This window comes from Harmonia axyridis, chromosome 4 (genome assembly GCF_914767665.1).
Source record: "Harmonia axyridis chromosome 4, icHarAxyr1.1, whole genome shotgun sequence".
Lineage (NCBI taxonomy): Eukaryota > Metazoa > Arthropoda > Insecta > Coleoptera > Coccinellidae > Harmonia > Harmonia axyridis.
Window position 1 is genome coordinate 19,494,985 of NC_059504.1, and position 20,624 is coordinate 19,515,608.

Below are 20,624 nucleotides of genomic sequence, written 5' to 3' on the forward strand. Positions count from 1 at the left end.
TTAGAACATTAATAATATCTATATCTATCTATATTTTAAGGTTCAACTCATTATGGATGATTATTATGGGGCTAAAATATATCAATGCTTTTTTGTTTTCTTCAATTCATGTAATTTCAATTCATGTAATTTCAATTCGAAAATACTTTTATTTCATAAAGGAACAACACTCATGGATGCAAATTTAATTACTAATTTGAAATTTACCTTCATTAAATTTCATTCTCAATACATAGCTTTTTTCAGGCATCGTCCATGAACAGATCACTCTATTATTTTCGAATTTTAAGCCGACTCTCTGATTACGATACCGTACCTATTCAATATCCTATATAAATAAATAATATTATTATTGCTCATCTTATTAACTGCGCTTTCCGAGAGGGTTGTTTTCCTGACGAGCTGAAGATTGCTCTGGTCAAACCACTCTTCAAGAAGGGAAATACCTGTGAGCTCAGTAGCTATCGACCTATTAGTATTTTATCTAGTTTTTCTAAGGTATTTGAGAAGGTTTTTGCCGTCAGACTCAGTTTTTTCGAAAATTTAATGTTCTTGCTGATAGTCAGAACTGTTTCACGAAAGATAGAGGTACCGAGACTGCTTTATTTGAGTTGCTAAATTCTGTTCTTTTGGCGCTTGAGACTGATGAAGTTCCATTGGCTTTGATGTTCGATTTGATCAAGGCCTTTGATTCCATCGAGCATAGAACCTTATTGGCTAGACTGGAGTTATGTGGTATTAGGGATATCTCTTTGAAATTTGTTGAGAGCTACCTAAGCAATCGACGTCAGAGGGTTGCCCTCGCTCTAGATGGTGCAGTCCACTTCTCTGGGGAACGATCTCTTACTAGGGGCGTTCCTCAGGGAAGTGTACTGGGCCCTTTGCTTTTTATTGTTTTTGTGAATTCCCTTTGTTATATTAAGACCTCTGCTAATTGTAAGTCGATTCTTTATGCTGATGACAGCAATTTTTTGATTATATCAGGTGATGTCGAGTCCTGTAGCAGGGCTGGAATGGATGCGGTTTTGTCTGTTGATAGATGGTGTAATGAAAGTGGTATTATTCTAAATCATGGCAAGACTCAGGGTATTTTCTTTTATGGCAGCCAGTCGGTGAAGAACTATCCTCCTTTTCTGTGTCATAGTAAAGGTCAAATTAAATTGGAGGATTCTGTAAATTTTCTGGGACTTGCTCTAGATAAACACCTGCGGTGGGATCATCAGGTGTCTAAGTTGGGAAAGTCTCTCAACTCTTCGGCGTACTTGATTTTCATGATCAGGGACAAGTTGGAGAGTGCTGTGGTGAGAGCTCTCTACTTTGCTAGTTTCCAGTCTGTGCTGGCATATGGAATTATTTTTTGGGGCAGTTCGTCTGGTGCCGATGAAATTTTTCTCATCCAGAAAAGAGTGATGAGAATAATGAATAGGTTGGGCTTACGTGAGTCCTGTCGCGAAGTTTTCAGATCCAATGGAATCCAAACCGTCTTTGGTCTTTACATTTATCGCCTATTTATCTTCCTTAAGTTACGGAAAAACTGTTTTTTGCCATATGTCAATAAAAATAATACTCGTCAAGTTTATCCTTTCCTTCTTTCTATTCACAGTGCTACTAGGTTTGAAAGGGGACCACTTTATATGGCCATGCGTTTATTTAATTTGCTTCCTAAGCAATTACAGGTTGTTGAAGATATAACCTTGTTTAGAAGGCGCATTTGTAATTTTATTTTGGATTGTGAACCTTATTCAGTTGATGAGTTTATTTCATTTTGTAGAAAATAAGCTCTTTTATGACTTTTCTCTATTTTATTCGTTTGCATTGAGTTTGATGTTGCGAATAATTTTTGAGATTAATAAATATTATTGTTATTGTTATTGTTATGTAGTATACCTACCTATTGCTTATTTTCTAAGAATTTCAAAACAAGTAGATGCAGCATTGATTCGAAATTTACCGGTAAGGAATGTCATTCAAGTTTATAGCACAATATGAAGTCACTGAGGAATCTCAAATTGTATAAATAGTTCAAATTTTTGTAACTGTTTTTTTTCTTAAAATAAAGGTAATACAACTAGAACTATACTGATAAGATGTTTGCAATTTTACAGGGATAAGTATGTACCACAAAAGTGAGAAAAGCACTGACGTCAAGTCAGGAGATCCAAGAGTGCAATTGGCGCATCAATGACGAGATCTCAAAAACTCAGGAGCGTTTTTTATATCCGTTATCCTACTATGGTTTTGAAGACGCTAGCAACACCTAATTTATACATTAGCTAGTGTACACAAATTTTCGCACGTATTATTATTGAAAGGTGCTTCTTAACTTCACTATTTCCTCTAATAATATAGTGAAGAAATCAGATCAACATTTATACCCGAATCTCGATAAATCCTGTCCGATCAAATTGAGGCTATTCGAAATTGTCAAATTATATCAAAATATGCTTTTTTTGTTTTTCATCAAGCCAGATTATATGATTTTGTACATGAATTCTTAAGGAGTATATTCTTTAGACACGTAAATTGGAGACTCGAATATGACCAAGAGCACAAAAGATTTCACATAATTAGAGAATAATCTCATTTAAAAGAATAAAATACTTACAATATAATATTGCCAGATCATACCTAACCAACTGCTCCTTAGTTCGTTGATATCCGTGAAGAAGGAAATGATGCAATTGACTAGTTTAGTGATGTTGATAATACTATATTTGACACGATAGAATTAAAATATAGAGCAAAACTCATAAATCAGTGAAAATATTTTGAAAATCCATCAATAAATGACTGAGAAATAGATTATTTAAATTTACGTATTTTAGCGCGGAACGTCTTTGGTCTGTGACGTCACGGCTCTTACCTGTGATCGCTACACCATATATTACGTTTAAATACTTAGCCGCGCCAAGGCTCTCGCGCCGTTTGTAGTTGTACAGTGTAGTTTTAACTCGAGTTTTGTTTTTATGACACCATAATGGAAGAAGGCTTCCTGAAAGGACAAAGTGACAATTTGCCTAAAATAGATATATTCGCAGTAATGGAGATTTTTTCTTCAAATCCATCTTATGTCAGTGCAGAAATAAAAGGAGTTAAACTTTTCAAGTAAGTATCTACTTTTGAGTTTGCTACATCATGGTTCAACTTATAACGATGATTTATTTAAAAAACGTTTCATAAACAGTTTGTAGTTGAGTACTGGTTGTTGAAGTCTATCAATGGCAAAACATATTTATGTGAGGAGTAAAAAGTAAAAAGAGAAAAAAGTAATTTATATGTATGTATATAGTAAGTTATTTCAGCCATCGTGTAACGAACAAAACACGACACGAACGGCACAAGTGATTGTACACCAATGAATTCGTAAGCACTCTGCGAATACCAGTCGTCTAGTGTGTGACGTCACGACACTTACACGTACTATGAAATTATTCTTTCAAGCGCAACTTCAAAGTCTCATAACTTTTTCATTTCTAGAGATATTTCAATGATTCTTCCACATTTTTGTTTCATTTTACTTAAATTTTTAGAATTAATCCTTAGCAAAAAAATGAAAACTAGTCCATTCTATTCAAAATATTCTATTTATAATCTTGAAGCGTATTCGACTGGCTGCACCAGTGCTAATTAATTTTAATATTTATCGAGCTATTGATGAAATAATGCGCACTGGCGCAGCCAGTCGAATACGCTATTAGTATAAAGATTCTTTATACTATGGTATAATTATGTTCAAGGGAAGGTAAGTGCCTTCGCCATTTTGCAACAGCCATTCCTAGTTTCATATCTGAAACTGAAGCATCGAAAATCTTCCCCAGGATAACATAAAAGCGCAATTCTATTCGCTGACTCAATTCTCCGAGGTATCAATTCAATTGTTCAAAGGATGCATTCGAAGGTTTCTTGATTGAAATTGAAAGAATCGATCAAGTGATTTCCGCACAGAATCAAAATCAATCTGCACTGAAGAACCTAGTGCAAAAGGTAGTGCCTGGAGCGAGATATTGAAGTTTAAGTGGCGCTACTTTTGTTGCTATTTGAAAAATGGATGGAAAAGAGTTTCGTGTATAGATGAAACACTGTTTTTTATGGGAAAAAATACTGCGCTATCGCAGTTAGAATACCAAAGACTTCTTAAGTTCTACTCAGGATCTGCTCCATCGACAGCAAGCAATGGTTAAAAAGTTCTCCAAGGAAAGAAATTAGGTTCTAATGAAGAAGTGATTGTTGAGGTTGAAGCCTATTTCGAAAACAAAGACTAATGTTTCTACAGAAAAGGTATTGAATTGAAATATAAGAGGAGCGTTAGAGTACATGTATCATTCTTGTAGATGAATAAAATCGATTTTTCAAGAAAAATGTGTTTTACTAGTAAGTTAGTGTTAATTCCATGATTACAGAACCGATCCGGTTAAAGTGCTGGTAGCATGTACAGGTTGTTTCACCATTGATGCGACGCTCTATTACGGTTAAGAGCTGAAATTTTCGTATTTTTTTTCCGACATAGTATCATTATAGCTACATTCTAAAATTGATTGAAATTTTGTAAGTGAATACTAGAAATAACGGAGGTAAGTACTGACTTTTTTTGATAATCATTGAGAACTCTTCTAGGTGCTCAAAATGAGACAAATGGTACACCCTGTATTTTATTTGGTGCCATATTTTTATCTTCGAAAAATTCTCTATCAAATGTGAAAATTAATTATATGGAGCGTTTTTTCAATAAAAAAACATGGTGTTCCATAGGGGAAAAATTATTAGGCCTTTTACACATTTTTGGTACACTCTGATTATTTACAAACAATTTAGAAATGTAGCTCTAATGGAACCTAATGATACTGTGTCAAAAAAACATCCGAAAATTTCAGAGCTTAACTCTATATGTGAATAAATGTTATTACCAACCATGCCAAAGAGACAGGCAGTTTTTTTTATTTTATTTCAAAAGATTTCATTATCTCATACCGTAGAGATCTCCGCAAAGGTTGAAGAATGGGAAATGTTTAATTTTTGAAATAATAAACCCAATTTTCATTTATTAACCCTTGAAGCTAGGTAACAATTATAACATTGATATGTTATTTGTGTAGCCTACCTACACTGAATACCGATTGCATAAAGTCTAATGAGATGAGAGTCCAGTAAACTGTTATCTTGAACAATACGTGGCCTTCCACAACCAACCTTATCACATCCATTTTTTAATATAATTACTTTGGGTCATTACTACTTTCTTCAAACCAATTAAAAATTTCAAAAAACAACAACAACATATATATAAGTTCGTCAAGCGTCGAGCAGTCGGTGAAAAAACCTAGGGGTTCAGCCGATTGTCGACATGTCTATGAGAAGCAAACCGTTAAAATGTATTACAAACGTTATTTTCGATATGGATGGACTTCTTTTGGGTAAGTTCCATAAAAAATGGCAAATCTTTCTCAATCACATCACCATGGATTTATATTAAATGAAGTCCTAATTAATTTAATGTCAATATGACATTCGACCACAGAATAGCTTTATTTTGCTGTAACAACAGACATTACTATGATATTAGGTCTATGGCTGTGCCTCATTTCCAGTGGCGTCTCTTGTGATTGGAACACTTTGATTGAAATAAATATAATATGTTTGTGGATGTAACATAATCTTTCTTCAATTCGAAAAGATATTTTGAATGAATTATATTTCACTTCAAAATTACAAAATTTTCTTATTATTGCATCAGTCTTTTGAAATGGTTTTTATTTTTAGATACAGAAATTCACTACGAGAAGGCATTCGAAAATATAATGAAACGTTATGATATGACATTTCGCAAGGAATATCAATTGAAAATTCTCGGTTGCGATGGAGATACAATCTCCAAATACTTTGTGGACCATCTAGGATTACCTTGTACTCACGAAGAGTTCCAGTCTCAAAAAGATGCGGAAATGGATAGACTTTCTCAGCATTGCAGCGTGATGCCAGGTATTAACATTATTTGTTTTTTTTTCAGATACAGAAATTTTTTATAAAAGGGCGATTAACGAAATTGCCATGTCCTTTGGTAAGGTCTACACACCTAAGGTAATGAACAAAGTTATAGGAACGCCTCAGACAGAGACTTGCAAGATAGCTATAAAAGAAATGAATTTGCCACTGGGTGTTGAGCAATTTAGAAGTCTATTTGTGAAATTATCCTACAGCAGAATGCACAATGTCGATTTTTTACCAGGTCAATATCTCTACAATTTATTAACATTCTACTTGGTATCTTGAAGAAGTTTTACAGTCATTGAGCATATAATACATTGAGAATGATAAGGTATTAGCATAAGATAAAGGCGATATAAATCCAATTCGGTACGGAAATTTAAATGAAATTTACGCAAATGTAACATAAAAATTCATTAGGTTCTTCTTCTCTAGAACATCACAAAATGTTCGCGAAAAATTAAGTGTCACAATTATTTTCTATGTTCTTGTAACCTCTTATGAATGAAAATTATTTGTCAGCACAAAAAACCTACATTTTTCTCCAATTAATATAAATTTATAATGCCTTGCTCGCAATCTTGTACAAAACACAAACCCAAACTAAAAAATGTCACAACAATAATTTTTGATATGGATGGTACCCTCCTTGGTAAGTGGTTGCAATGTACATTTTTAAAAGATAATGGAAATCCTCAACACTATACGCCAATTATTTGTGGTATCACAGCTTTATATTGTAGAAAGAAAATAGTATTACAAATTGGGTAGAATGCAGTCCCTTATTTGAAGGTGCCATACTCTACCAATGGCTGTGGCCGAATATCCAGACCAACATTCAACGTTTCAACAAAGTCCTACCAATTGAACACATCAGACATGAAGATTCCTGTAATTTCAAGTTTGCGCATGCTTTACGCGCACCATATAATCTGGAAAAGCTGAAAGTCGTAACGGCCCATCTACCACCCAAGATGATATCAAATTCCATCAAATCGGATTAGAATTGTAGAAGTTAATAAGGTCCTAAATTTACCACTGTATGGCGACTACTGAAAACTAATATGTCTAACTGATTTTTGGTAACTTAGGGACTGTATTCTGCCTCCCCCTGTATCACCAAAGCATATACTTGCTGAGTTTTGAACAGCAAATCAAAATTCGAACAAAAATTGATTTCAAAATTTTACAAAAATAATTTTTATTACGAATTCTACCCCGGCAAATACAACCTTACTTTCTTAGTTATGAATATTTTATCTGTATTAGCTCTTTTTAATAGAGCAAACATCAATTATAAAAGAGAGGTTATGCTTTTAGACACTGAAATTCTATACACCAAGGCTTACGAAAACATTTTACAAAGAGACTTCAATGTTAAAATGCCAACAGATTTCAAGTCCGAAATAATGGGTCTCAATACGGATCAAGTCAACGAGAAATTCATAACCACATTCAAACTTCCTGTTAATGCCGTCAAATTTCAAGAAATCAAAGATAAAGAGCTGAATGTACTCTTGAGCAAGAACCAAAAAATGCCAGGTATTATAGAAGCACTCCTTCAAATCTGAAGATGTAGCATTTTATTCATCATGTTTAAGGTATTTTTGATATCAAACGATATTTCAGTTTCAAGTTAAATGTTTTAATTTATAATAATATATGGTGACTCAGTGATCCCTGCCATATACACCTTAAGGCGGCCACTCACGAGGCACCCATGCTCGAGCGTTCGGATCATTTTACAGTCGGGCAGCTCTGGACACGGCCGCAAAACTGTAAATCAGAGAATGAACTTGACTGCCCGACTGGAATCTCTTGGGTGCCTGGCTTCCAGATGTCGAGAAAATGCCTCGTGAGTGGCGGGCATTAGGCTTCATAGCGGAATGTGGTGACTGTGGACTGTGCCGTAGAACGGTTGGATTCATCTACCAAGCCCAAGCGTTGCCATTTCTGCGAATATTTCGCAGCGTGCGGCACCATCTCTCGAGCTACCACAGTAGGTTTAGTGTAAAATGGGAATAGTTCGTATTTCGTTTTATTTTTTGGAGAACCTTCGTTTTTACTTTTGAGGCTTTTTTTCCTATTTTCTTCTTTGCTCATTCAATTCGGTAGACTCGAAAACAACAGTCTTCTGTATGATTTTGTCTTTACACTGAGTACTGCACTACAGTACACATACGTTATTCAAATTAATTTGAATATATGTGAATCCCTTATTTTCTAGAAGGCTAAAATTACGAAGCTAATTAATTTTTTCAACATACATACCAACCCTTAGGGATGAAAATCATTTCCAACCCAATCCAGCACAGTGGAAAGAAAATAAATAATTAAATGGTTTTTCAGGAGCTCAAAAACTGGTAGAACATCTACACAAGCAGAAAATCCCCATAGCCGTGGCAACTTCATCCGGTCAACAGAGTTTTGACCTGAAAACAAAAGACCACAAGGAGTTCTTCAAACTGTTCGATCATATCGTTCTAGGAAGCTCTGATCCAGAAGTAAAAAAGGGAAAACCTGCTCCAGATATCTTCCTTGTTTGTGCCTCCCGTTTCCCAAACAAGCCAAAACCGGAAGACTGTTTGGTGTTTGAAGATTCTCCAAACGGAATACAGGGGGCAAATGCAGCAGGTATGCAAACAGTGATGGTACCTGATCCGAACCTGGACAAAGAGATGACAAAAGAGGCTACAATGGTTCTCAAATCTCTTGAAGAATTTAAACCAGAGCTTTTTGGGCTACCCGCTTTTTGAAACCATCTGTTTTTAGAGTATAATTTTGAAATATTGTTAGAAATACATATATAATATTGTGTAAGTAATTAGATGTGCAAATTTGGTTGTATAGTATTGGTAATTCCATGTTTTACTTTCAAATTAATGTAATTTTGTCTTAAACCTTTTTTTTCAATACTAAACCTTTGCAAATATTCAAAAGAAAGATTGTTATTATGTATTTAGAGTGTGGAGCCACTAAAACTATCTTGTTGGAAATGTATAATATTCATTTATTTGCCAAAAAAAGTAATTTACAATTCTTATGTAAAATTGATCATTGTATAACTAGGACTGATTTCCATCAGTTTTTTAAATCTGAAATATTTAATAAATTGAAAAGTTTAAATATTGATAAAAAATTTTTATTGAAATATTCAATGAAAAATTCAAAAAACCTTTGTTTCACAATATCCAGTAAAAAAAAGTATAGAATAGTTTTTATAAACATTTCATGATGAATGCGAAAATACAACTATAAACTAAATTTCAAACCAATAAATATTTAATAGCGTGCATTTGATAATAATCAAAACCTGATATTTTTCAGATCACTCATTGGAATCTATAGAAAGGTGTCTTATTGATGTGGCGTAATGTTTCCTTAAATGTCTGTTCAACATAGATACGTTATCACAGTTTCTTAAACAATAATTACAAATAAGGTCATGACTCTGAAAATAGTGTTTCCTAAAATTTATATAACTTTTTGAGACAAAATCACAAGAATTACAATGATATTTAGTCCATTTGCAAACTTTTTTATGTTCTTCAATCATATGAGTGAATAATTCTTCAAAATTTTTCTTATCAGTAAAACAAAAAAAACACGAAGCATTGAGGTCCTCACAATTTGGATGAAAATGAAGAAAATGCCTCATTAACAGTGATAAATTTTTGGACTTATATCTACAAAGTAAACATGAAAATAATTCTTCACTCTTATGATGCTCAGAATATATATGGTGAATAAGTTCATTTAAAGTACTAAAACAGAGTCCACAAGTATTGCAATTTTTCTTGATGAATTTAACATCTAATACATTTTGTATGTTCTTCAATTTTCGTGAAGATTTATGCTTGAAGGAAGTACTACCATTATGAACAAGACTTGTGTAAGATCCGATTTTAAATGATTCTTCTGAAACAACAGAGGACACATCACTTATATTTGAATTAGGCACTGTTACTGGAGATGTGAGTCCTCCATCTCCATTTTCTTGTAAGATAGATACAGTTTCACAGGTTTGTTGAGTACTTTCCTCGAAAGATGTTGATAAATTCTCAGATTTGGGGGTAATATTCGATTCACTAATCTCCATTCCTTCACATACTCCACCATTCGTTAAAATTCGTTTCATGTTTTCTTGAACCTCTAAACATTTTTTCTTGAATTTTAGAATCTCTTCCAATTTATCGTTACATTCTGGACATAATATAGGATTATTCACCAGTTTAATATCCTGAAAATATAACTTCATCAATGCGGGATAATATGAATCAATATAACGGATTTACCACTTCAGGAATACAATATTGTATCATTTGAGTAATATGATTGGAGAACAGAAGGGCCTTCTCCGGAATGCAATGCATGAAACATAATCTACAGTAATATGCAGACATGACACTGATTTATTTAAATCTCCAGAGCTGAAATTGTGGATCAACATGAATTTTGAATATTTGTCGTACTCGCAGACATAACATTAAATTACATTAGTCTATGGTTGCACCATAGATAATTTACAATTTTGGTCATTTTGGTAGTTTACTGTTAACCTAAAAGTTTGTTAATAATATTTATAAATGAAAATGATACGAGTTGCTCATGCTTTCTTATACTAGCGCTTTATTGTTCACAACACAAAAGGTTTCATTCATTTGTTATTTAGGAAGTCTCTGCTAAAATGAAATACTTTAGAAATTAGTTTTATAATTCTTAATACTAGCTAGTTATTTATTTATGTAAATAAAACACATGAGCCAACTTTATCTACTTTAATAATAATTTTTATATCGTTTCTATGTGTGTGCGTACTGCGTACTTGTTGAAAAGATCGTTGGATTGCATCATCATCGGGCCACCTTAACATGGACGGACATCTGTCAAGTTGGCGTCATCACAGTATTGAAACCATAGAATAGTGTTTATCCTTCAACGCTCCCTTCTCGTCGGTGATGTTTGAACCTCTGCTTCAAATATTGCTGACGATTCCATTCATTTTGATGCTTCTTCGGATCTAACTAACCTGTTAAAAAAAAACTTTCTATCTACAGGAACACATTACGCTTCCTGAAATCCTTTTATACCTCTGATAACTACCTTTCATTATTATTTTTTAAATAAAACAAACATTAACTTCTTTAATCAACATAAACTGTTTTATTCAATATAATACATTATCTGCATTACCTTCTTAAATAGTTATTCTACTTTATCAACATAATAAACAACTTAAACCTCTTTATCTTCCTAGATATCAATAAAAAATTTGAGTGATTTTCAACACATTAACTACTTTATCAACATTAACTTCTTTGTATTACATAATAAAAATAAATATTGCCTCCTTATGAACTTCCACTTTCCAGTTCCTTGTTCATTCAAAAATATCTTCATTTCCTGCAACAAATTATTCAGTATTAATTTCATTTAGTACTAAATTTTTGAATTCATTGAATTTAAGACTCCCTAAAGGCTTCGTTAAAGCATCTGCTAATTGATTTTTAGTACTGACCCACTTAATTATTATGTTTCTTTTTGATATCTCAAACCTAATATAATGAAAACATAATTTCACTATATGTTTTAATGTTTGAGAATCCTCAGACTTTGCAATATTGATTGCTGCCTTATTGTCTTCATACATTATAGGAATGATATTGACCTGAATGAAACGTTTGCACATTTCTCTAATGCTAACTACTTCTTTACACCCTAGAGACATTGCAATATATTCTGCCTCTGCAGATGACAGAGCAACATGAGTTTGTTTCTTAGTTCGCCAGAAAATTACATCATCAAACAACTTAATCAAAATTCCACTTGTTGATCTTCCATTCAGATCACCAGTCCCCAAAGATGCATCAACATAGCATTCCAAATTATTTCCTATACCTTTGTATTTAAGACCTAAGTTTACCGTTCCTTTCAAGTACCTGAATATTCTTTTAACTTTCATACAATCTTCCATGCTATAATTATTTTGTTTTCTACTTAACATATTTACAGCGTATGTAATATCAGGCCTTGTTCCACTTGAGAGATATAGTAAACTTCCTATTGCCTCTCTGAAAGGAAATACCTTTCGAGAAGGACGTTCACACTCTATTTCTCCCTTCCTTTCTGTCTCTCTTGTCACCATTGGGGTGCTGACTGGTTTACAATCAAGCATTTTGAATTTTTGCAACATTTTTATGATAAATTTTCTCTGATGAATGTATATTGTTCTGTTATTTCGATCTCTTTTTATTTCTATTCCTAAGAATTTTTCAGGACAACCCAAATAAGTCATTTCAAATTCCTTTTGTAGATCATTCCTAATTTGATTCAACTTACTTTTACAATTGCTAGCAATCAAAATATCATCTACATATAATAGTAATATAACAAATTTTCCATTTTTCCTCCATATAAACATACATGATTGCAGGGGATATTTTTCCAAGCCTAAACTGCTCATTGTCAGTTGGAACCTTTCATACCATCTTTTTGGGCTTACCTTTAGTCCATATAAAGCCTTTTTCAATTTACAGACATAATTTTGTCTTAGTTCATCTCCTCCTTCATATCCCTCAGGAATTTCCATGAACACTTCCTTTTCTAGCACACCATTCAAAAAGGCTGTTTTCACATCCAGCTGGTGTAATTCTAAGTCATACTTATTGGCTATTATCAACAGAAATCTAACATCTGATAGTCTAGCTACAGGAGCATAAACTTCTCCGATGTCATAATTGTTTGTATCAGCATAGCCTCTTATTACGAGTCGAGCTTTGTACCTTATCTCATTATTGGATTCTTCTTTTCTTTTGAATAACCACCTGGTACTCATTATAGACTGACTCTTAGGAACACGATTTCGTTCAATCAATGACCATGTTTCATTTTTCTTATGCGAGTTATATTCAGATTCTATTGCTTCCAGCCATTTCTTTCTTTCATTACTGCCAATAGCCTGAACATAGTTTTCTGGTTCCTCATCATTAAAGTCATCACTACTTATATTTTCTTTTCTATCACCTATTAGAGCAGTAAATTTTTCTCTAATATCATTTACATTACTTTGCTCTGTAATTCTTTTTGGATTCAAATCTTCTGTGAAGAATTCTGATCCTGTTTCATTTTTCTCTACTTGTTGGTCATAAATTACATTCTGTCTATTGTCTTTATTGAAGTAATTTCCATATGTTTTAGATTCAATGAATCTAACATCTTTGCTTTTTATAAACTTTCCACTTTCTGGTTCAATAAGAGTATAATATGTGTCCCCACATGCTATCAGAAAAGCTCGTTTTCCTTTCTCTGAGAATTTTCCCTTTATCATTGGATCTAAGGCAAATCCCACACTTCCAAATCTTCTGAAATACCTTATTGTACATTTCTTTCCTGTAATCATTTCAAACGGTATTTTGAAATCGATTCTACTCTTTGGTGTTTTGTTGTATATGCTTAGTATAAACTGTAGAGCATAAGCCCACAACTGCTGTGGAAAGCCAGAATCCAGAATTACACTCCTTATTTTCTCTTGTAATTCTCGATTAAATCTTTCCGCAGTGCCATTAAGATTTGGAGTGTAAGGTGGAGTATGTTCCAAAGTAATTCTTTCTTTCTCAATCAATTTCTTCATGTTTTCAGTACAGTATTCTGTACCATTGTCTAACCTTAAGAATGTTATTTTTGCATTTTCGCCCTTCAATATTTTAGCATTTTCCATCATTTTGCTAAGAGCAATATGCACTCCCTTTTTATCTGCCATTGGATATGCCCATGCATATCGGGTATAATCATCTATGAAAGTGATTATATACCTTGCTCCATATTTATATGTGCATGGGGATATGGGTCCCATCACATCTGTATGAATGAGTTTTAAAGGTTCATTGTATTGATACCTTTTGGTATTGCAAGGTTGTCTAGTTATTTTTGCTCTGGCACATACTTCACAGTCAGTTATTGCTTTAGTGAATTTAACATTCTTTAATTCTGGGATTAGCTTGGCTGCCTTCTCTAGATAGCTTTTAGACACATGCCCTAATCTGTAGTGCCATAACAGACCAATGTCATTTTTCAAACTTTCTACTTTTCTATTATTTAGTTGTTGAATGTCATCTAATTCCATTTCACTAACAGTCTCTAAATACTTTTGTAAAGTATCTTCATCATTTATTTCTTCATATGTTATTTCATTTTCAACTTCATTATCAGATTCTATTTCTTCATATTCTATTTCATTTTCAACCAAATTTTCCTTGTCTTTATTTATTTTAGGACTTTCGATACTTTTATCACTCCCTTCGTTCTCCATAACCTTTACATTTTCTACGTTTTGATAGAAACTTTCTATTCTATTTTTGCCTACATTAATAATTTTTGGATTTACAAGTTCAAACTTTAACCACCAAAATTTACCATCATAATTACCTGTTTTTATGACATTTCCTGTATTTTCATTCTTCAATTTAATTTCATTTTTATTTATGTTTATCAAAACACCTTTATCAATAAGCTTCCTAATTGAAAACAAATTCTTAGATAAATTTTTGGAATACAAAACATTATTAAGTTTAATTATTTTACCATTATTCCCTTTAGCTATAATGGTCCCCTTATATTCTACTTTCAAATCTGCTTTACTATTAGCACTTTTTATAATTCCACCATTACTTATTTTACAAACATTTGACAGTATGTCTAACTGATTTACCATATGTTCTGTAGCCCCAGTGTCTGCTATAAATTTTATGTAAGACTCACCTGTATTCTGAGTGTCCTCTTCGTGTACATAGTTAGCTTCCCCATGCGTTGTTTCATCTGCATCTACTGCCATGAAGACGCTTATTTCTTTTCCTTGAGGATCAGTCATTTTCATTTTCTGATACATTGTATCACTTCTTTCCTTAAAATAACCTCGAGCTCCTCCACGAACTCTTGGTTTGAGGATTCCTCTGCCTCTTATTTTGTTAACTCCTCTGAATGCACCTCTTTGTCCTCTCATGTATGCAGCTCTTCCTCTACCTCCTCGGTAGCCTACTTTATTTCTACCTCGGTATGCTGGTTTCGGACACGTAGCTGCATCATGATCATCTGTCAATTCTCGACAGTTATAGCAAATCTGTTTAGAGTTTTTACACTCTTTGCTAAAATGATTTGGTTTGCCACACTTGTAGCAAACTATATTTTTGTTTCTTGAACTTGACTCTACTTTCTTTTTCTTGACATCTGTATTCAGAGCTTGACCTTCATTAGCTCTTTCTAGGGTTTCTTTTTCTCTTCCTTCTTCATTTATTAGGAGAGATTTTAACTCTTCCAGAGACAATTTTTCACCAGATGCATCATATTTTCTGATAAGTTCGGGGTAGCTATTATCTATGGCCATGAGAAAGTTTTCAACAACTTCTCTCTCAGCAAGAGGCTCCCCGAATGCTTCTACTTTTGTTTTGAGATCGTCAAATCGTATAATAAAATCAACAGCATTTTCATGGTTCTTGTCAAAGTTAGCAGAGTTCCATGTTCTTTTTGTAGCGAATTTTGACGAGGACATTGTTGGATTTTTTATGTTTTCTATTTTATTTAGTATTTCAACAGGAGTTTTCAATTGACACACTACTTTCCTATAATTATCATCTAATCTGCTCAACAGGTATGATATGGCAAATCCTGTCCTTTTGGCATTCTCATCCTCAGACAATGGAGGTTTTGGTATCTCATTGTCTAAGAGATACTCATATCCAAATGATTTAAATTCATTATTCACCACCGTTTTCCATACATTAAACGGTGTATCTTTGTCTAGTATGAACGGTGGATTTCCTGCTACTTTAGGTGCTGATTTCATGTTTATCGCTTCTTTAAGTTCTTTAATTTGTAATTGTAGTTTTTCCATCTCTTGTTTAACATTTGTATTTTCAGCGTCCATTTTCTGAAATATTATTTCCTTTATTATTATTTTTCAACTTTAATCTACTTTAAAGACTTTCTATTTTATAATTATTCTTTCTTGATTACTTGCAACTTATATCCTACATAATTTTTCTCTATATCCACTTATATTCTTTACTACAAATATATGTTCACCTTTGTACCATTGAGTTAATACTTTCAACTTTAAACTACTTTATTCCGATTCTTCAAAACTATTTATTTATATTTTTAGATTCATTCTTGAATGAACTGTTTTTTACTATCAATAATTTATTTTTGCTCCTTTAACTTCTTTCTACTTACTTAGTTTTTCTTAGTCAATAGATTTATTCCTATCGACTTAATTTTAGCAGCAGGTTTATTCTGCCCCTTTTTTTTTATCTTTAAACTATATGATTCAACTCCCTTAATCTCCTTTAGCTACTTTAGCAACTTTCCTTCTTAATTAATACACTCAATGGAATCAACTTTGAGCATGCAATATTATAGGCCTTACTTGACTGATATCGTACTTACATTTCACACCGGTTTTCCTTTATAATTATTTTGAAATGTTCACCTGTCTTCTACCGTACACGTGCCTCGGCGACTCCACCACTTTAGAAATTAGTTTTATAATTCTTAATACTAGCTAGTTATTTATTTATGTAAATAAAACACATGAGCCAACTTTATCTACTTTAATAATAATTTTTATATCGTTTCTATGTGTGTGCGTACTGCGTACTTGTTGAAAAGATCGTTGGATTGCATCATCATCGGGCCACCTTAACATGGACGGACATCTGTCAAGTTGGCGTCATCACAGTATTGAAACCATAGAATAGTGTTTATCCTTCAACGAAATATAAAGAAGCCAGATCAATTTACTCTCTTATCTACATTTCACCGCTAAATATTCTCTTCAACTTTGAATACTTAAGTCAGCTGAGTTCAAATAAAATACACCAATAATTAAGATGAAAGTTGTTTTCTTGTAATGATAATACCATAGAGCAGTCTCTGTTCTGTTCTTTCTATGGTTTGTTAAAAAAATAGATTTGCAATTTCCTGATTTGATATCGCAAATCCATCGGGAACAATCGGGCGATTAATAAAATGCCCGATACTTCCCGGCATTCATCCTACAACTTTGAGTTCTTTACATTATTGAATTTCGTAAGATATCAACTCAATTAATAAATTTTTGGAGTTTCGTTTCAAACATTTCGAAAATGAATCCTTGTAAAATACCTACTGCTGTTGAAGATAAAGAAGGCGACAACAGATGGATAAGTATTGTCAGTAAATCTTTGGTTATATCGTCAAAATCTAAATTTCTGAATTTCACAGCACAATCGCTTCCTTTCTGAAACACGAGAGAAGGATGCAGATGTTGTATTTATAGGCGATTCGGTAATACAGGCTTTGCAGCACTGTGAAGCTTGGAACGAACTATTCGCCCCCTTGCATTGCTTGAATTTTGCGATACATAGGGATAAAATCGAAAATGTTTTATGGCGGTTAAAAAATGGAGAATTAGACCATATACAACCAAAGGTACTGAAAATAATTCAATATTACACTCTGACGTAAACCTACTCTGATATTTTAGGTGGTTGTATTACATGTCGGGACGAACAATCACCGCAACACACCAGAAGAAATATGTGATGGCATTTTAGAATTAATAGATATAATAAGAGAGAAATTGCCAGAGGTTTATGTAGTTATCCCAGTAAGTAGTTGATCATTGAAAAGAAATATATTATTGAATGGTTTATATTCAATTTCATTATTTTGATGAACTTTTGCAGACTCTTCTCCCCAGAGGGCAATATCCCAACCTAATAAGAGACAAATTAAGCAAAGTTAACGATTTGTTAGGTGAAAAACTAGTGTGCAAACCAAAGATAGAGTTCATAAAAATCGACAGTGGTTTTGTTTTACCTGATGGTTCAATTAGTCATCATGATATGTATGATTATTTATTACTCACGAATTCGGGATGTCGTAAAGCCTTCAGGCCAGTCCATGAACTATTAGTACAATTATTAAATGAGGGTGAGTTGGAAAAGGATTTGAGTCCTTTAGATTAGTGGTGATTTAATTCTATGTGGCAGTGCTAGTTTGGGCGTATTCGACTGGCTGCACCAGTTCGAATTAATTTGAATTTTTGTAGAGCTAAATGACATAATTAGCTCGAATTAATTAGCACTGGTGCAGCCAGTCGAATATGCTATCAAGTGTAATTCAATAAGTTTTTTCAATGAAAAAGTATGTAGGGAAAAATTTGTTTTCTCATTGATTCATGTTCCTTTTATTTGAATTAGTTGAAAATTTGCAAACATACTCATGAGCAGCGGAAGTCCAATATCTAAGGGAAAAAAGTTTAGTTTTTGTATATTTGTTTTTCGAATTTATTGCTGAATATTCTCAATTTTGACTTAGGATTAAGTGCCGCCGTACACGGATTGCTTCAAGCAGTCGAGACTGACTGCTTGAAGCCGCAACCGCTTGCTTCGTGAACTATGGAAGTGGTCGCAACTGCTCAAGCAGTCGTGTGTAGGGCAGCGAATGAATGACTATGCTTCACTGTGCGGTCGCGGCTTCAAGCAGTCGGTCTCTAACTGCTTGAAGCAATCCGTGTACGACCGTCCTTAGACTGAATTGTCACATGTATTTGAGTGTTTTACATCATTTTTCCAAATAGCATTTCTTTCATTTATATCAGTTATGTAAAACATCACGAATTTATTTATCATGTAAAAAGAAAACTGAACAATTGGCTTAATTTATTTGCTGAATTATCATTATTCTCCATTTAATTATGTATTGAAATGATTTGATCTATGAAAATTTCAAATTTGAAACACAAATTTTATACATATTCAATGAGTTTCAATTGAAGGCCTTAATGTTTTTATATATATATAATACTTATGTTAACGATTAATTTATTGAAATTGTGATAATAATTGCTTTGAATATTTTAAGTGCTAGATTTTATTTTTTTTTATCTGATGCGTCAAATAATTTCTTCAGAATTTCAGCTAGTCTTATATGAACATTTTTTTGATGTAATATAGAGTATTTGTTTATCAACTTTATATTGAATGGTAGTTACTAGTTATAGTTATTAATTTTATCTTAAGCCTTTATAATTCCACATTCCACCAAAGTAGTTGTATTAATCAGATTTTAATATTCTGTAGCGAATCAAATTTATTTATGTAGTTCATTTTTTGTACAAATCCATCTTTGATTTAACATTTTCAATAATTATTGCACTAAATATATTTTTAAAGTGTTATTCACCCTTTTTCCTAAATGGAGAAAAAAAAAAAGCAATTAACTACATTGAAGATCTCTACTTCAAATATCAAACGAATTTAGCCTAATAACATTAAATATATGCAAACAATCCCTCGGAGAGTATCTCATTAAGTTTAATGGTCCAATCTCACTTATAAGAGATATTAGATATTAAGAGATTTCCCAAAAAAGCCTTTGAACAGATTCACATCAACAATAAAGAAAGATAATTTGTATGAACGAAGCAGAAATTTAGTGAATTTGTAATTTGGGGCAATTTCCTGTTTTGGGTGTTATCAAAGAGTTGCAGTTTTTCAGCCACAAGGCAACATTCATTATGTAGTGACGATTTGAAGCTTCTGCCTGTGTATCTCAAATTCTTATTTAAAAGTTAAAACTTTATCAACCTTAAATACTGTAAAAAAAAATTATATTCTGTGATATACATTTATAATGAATAATACTCAATCAAGGATTTATAAATCCTAAATTTTAATACTTGGATTGACACTGTAGTGTCAATTTGTTTGCACTGTGAAGCAATGTAAATATTTGAATTTCCGAATAAATTTTTAAAAAGAAAAAAATCGTCTGCCTGTGACCAAGGAAATTGAATTGTTCGAATACTAATAATAGTTTCTTAAACATTGATCGCAGAGGTAAGAACCTGTACGCGATATATAAGGAAGAAATTTTAGGTTGAGGGGCGTGAGGACACAGTAACAAAACCTACACAGAATGCTAGTGCAGAGAATAACATCAAACACAAAAAATTGAGAAAAGCATTGACTAGAGGGTAGAAAATTAGCTTTCTCGATGTTTCTAAATTGCATTTATGAAAGTTATATATTCTATTATTGAAAATTATAGAAACTATTCCTTCTATTATCAAAGTAGAGACTAGACCCAATAAAACTATTCGTTCAAATTGAGCCTAAAAATGGCGAACCATTTAGCTTTAACGTAGAACATAAGAAAAAATTGACTGAACTGACACTTTGTTAAAATTAAATTTATTGGGCCTGATAGTATTTGATTGTATATAAAACAAATGTATTCAACTGAAGAATACTACAGTGACTTAATAAAATGTGCCTTGAATTTTGAATAACTCCCAAAAATCAGGTACACGGAGAATGTAAACAAAAAGCCGCCATATTTAGGCTCAGCCAATTAAAAACGAGGCCACTCATGTCACCACTGTATTCCCTAATACGTAATGGGTCACTTTAATCCCTACTGACTTAAATTTTAGATTTTTTTTCCAAAAAACAGATATAATTCGAGCATACCTACACCTATTCATTTTATAATTTAATTTCTCTAGATCATAAGGATTAAAGTTCATCAATTAAAATATTCTCCAATCAAACCTTGATAATTTCGTAAGCAAACTGATTGCAGATTTTTATTCGGCAGGGTCG

General features: G+C 32.7%; 3 protein-coding genes and 1 long non-coding RNA gene across 5 annotated transcripts; 3 read left to right on the top strand and 1 right to left on the bottom strand.

The window, feature by feature from the left end:
• The first annotated feature begins 5,119 nt into the window (after window positions 1-5,119).
• LOC123678811 (probable pseudouridine-5'-phosphatase) lies at window positions 5,120-9,306 on the top strand. Of its 2 annotated transcripts, XM_045616041.1 has the most exons (4): window positions 5,120-5,411; window positions 6,005-6,223; window positions 7,303-7,524; window positions 8,332-9,306. In XM_045616041.1, the coding sequence occupies exons 1-4, from the start codon at window positions 5,342-5,344 to the stop codon at window positions 8,736-8,738; spliced, it is 918 nt and encodes a 305-aa protein (XP_045471997.1). In that variant the 5' UTR covers window positions 5,120-5,341; the 3' UTR covers window positions 8,739-9,306. The 2 variants fall into 2 exon arrangements, with proteins under 2 accessions (XP_045471997.1, XP_045471998.1); XM_045616042.1 differs by lacking the exons at window positions 6,005-6,223; window positions 7,303-7,524 and adding an exon at window positions 5,758-5,976 and having other exon boundaries at window positions 5,122-5,411.
• On the top strand, window positions 6,233-7,058 carry LOC123678813. Its single transcript, XR_006747302.1, has 2 exons — window positions 6,233-6,634; window positions 6,726-7,058. It is a non-coding gene; the product is annotated as an uncharacterized LOC123678813 (long non-coding RNA).
• Window positions 8,972-10,646, bottom strand: LOC123678810 (zinc finger protein 569-like). Its single transcript, XM_045616040.1, has 2 exons — window positions 10,278-10,646; window positions 8,972-10,222 (listed from the first exon to the last, which is right to left on the bottom strand). Exons 1-2 carry the CDS (start codon window positions 10,383-10,385, stop codon window positions 9,311-9,313), a joined length of 1,020 nt encoding a protein of 339 aa, XP_045471996.1. The 5' UTR covers window positions 10,386-10,646; the 3' UTR covers window positions 8,972-9,310.
• A 6,294-nt stretch (window positions 10,647-16,940) lies between these two features.
• Window positions 16,941-19,793, top strand: LOC123678812 (platelet-activating factor acetylhydrolase IB subunit beta homolog). The gene is made up of 4 exons (XM_045616044.1): window positions 16,941-17,186; window positions 17,239-17,445; window positions 17,501-17,623; window positions 17,703-19,793. Exons 1-4 carry the CDS (start codon window positions 17,121-17,123, stop codon window positions 17,982-17,984), a joined length of 678 nt encoding a protein of 225 aa, XP_045472000.1. The 5' UTR covers window positions 16,941-17,120; the 3' UTR covers window positions 17,985-19,793.
• Window positions 19,794-20,624: the final 831 nt, after the last annotated feature.

What these genes read in the sequence shown, in the direction of transcription:
- LOC123678811 (XM_045616041.1), top strand. Translation starts at nt 5,342, where the DNA reads ATGTCTATGAGAAGCAAACCGTTAAAATGTATTACAAACGTTATTTTC. An exon ending in CAATGTCGATTTTTTACCAG is followed by an intron (nt 6,224 to 7,302) that starts GTCAATATCTCT and finishes TTATGCTTTTAG; the next exon opens with ACACTGAAATTCTATACACC. An exon ending in CAAGAACCAAAAAATGCCAG is followed by an intron (nt 7,525 to 8,331) that starts GTATTATAGAAG and finishes ATGGTTTTTCAG; the next exon opens with GAGCTCAAAAACTGGTAGAA.
- LOC123678810 (XM_045616040.1), bottom strand. Translation starts at nt 10,385, where the DNA reads ATGTCTGCATATTACTGTAGATTATGTTTCATGCATTGCATTCCGGAG. An exon ending in AATATTGTATTCCTGAAGTG is followed by an intron (nt 10,223 to 10,277) that starts GTAAATCCGTTA and finishes TTATATTTTCAG; the next exon opens with GATATTAAACTGGTGAATAA.
- LOC123678812 (XM_045616044.1), top strand. Translation starts at nt 17,121, where the DNA reads ATGAATCCTTGTAAAATACCTACTGCTGTTGAAGATAAAGAAGGCGAC. An exon ending in ACAACAGATGGATAAGTATT is followed by an intron (nt 17,187 to 17,238) that starts GTCAGTAAATCT and finishes TGAATTTCACAG; the next exon opens with CACAATCGCTTCCTTTCTGA. An exon ending in AGGTTTATGTAGTTATCCCA is followed by an intron (nt 17,624 to 17,702) that starts GTAAGTAGTTGA and finishes GAACTTTTGCAG; the next exon opens with ACTCTTCTCCCCAGAGGGCA.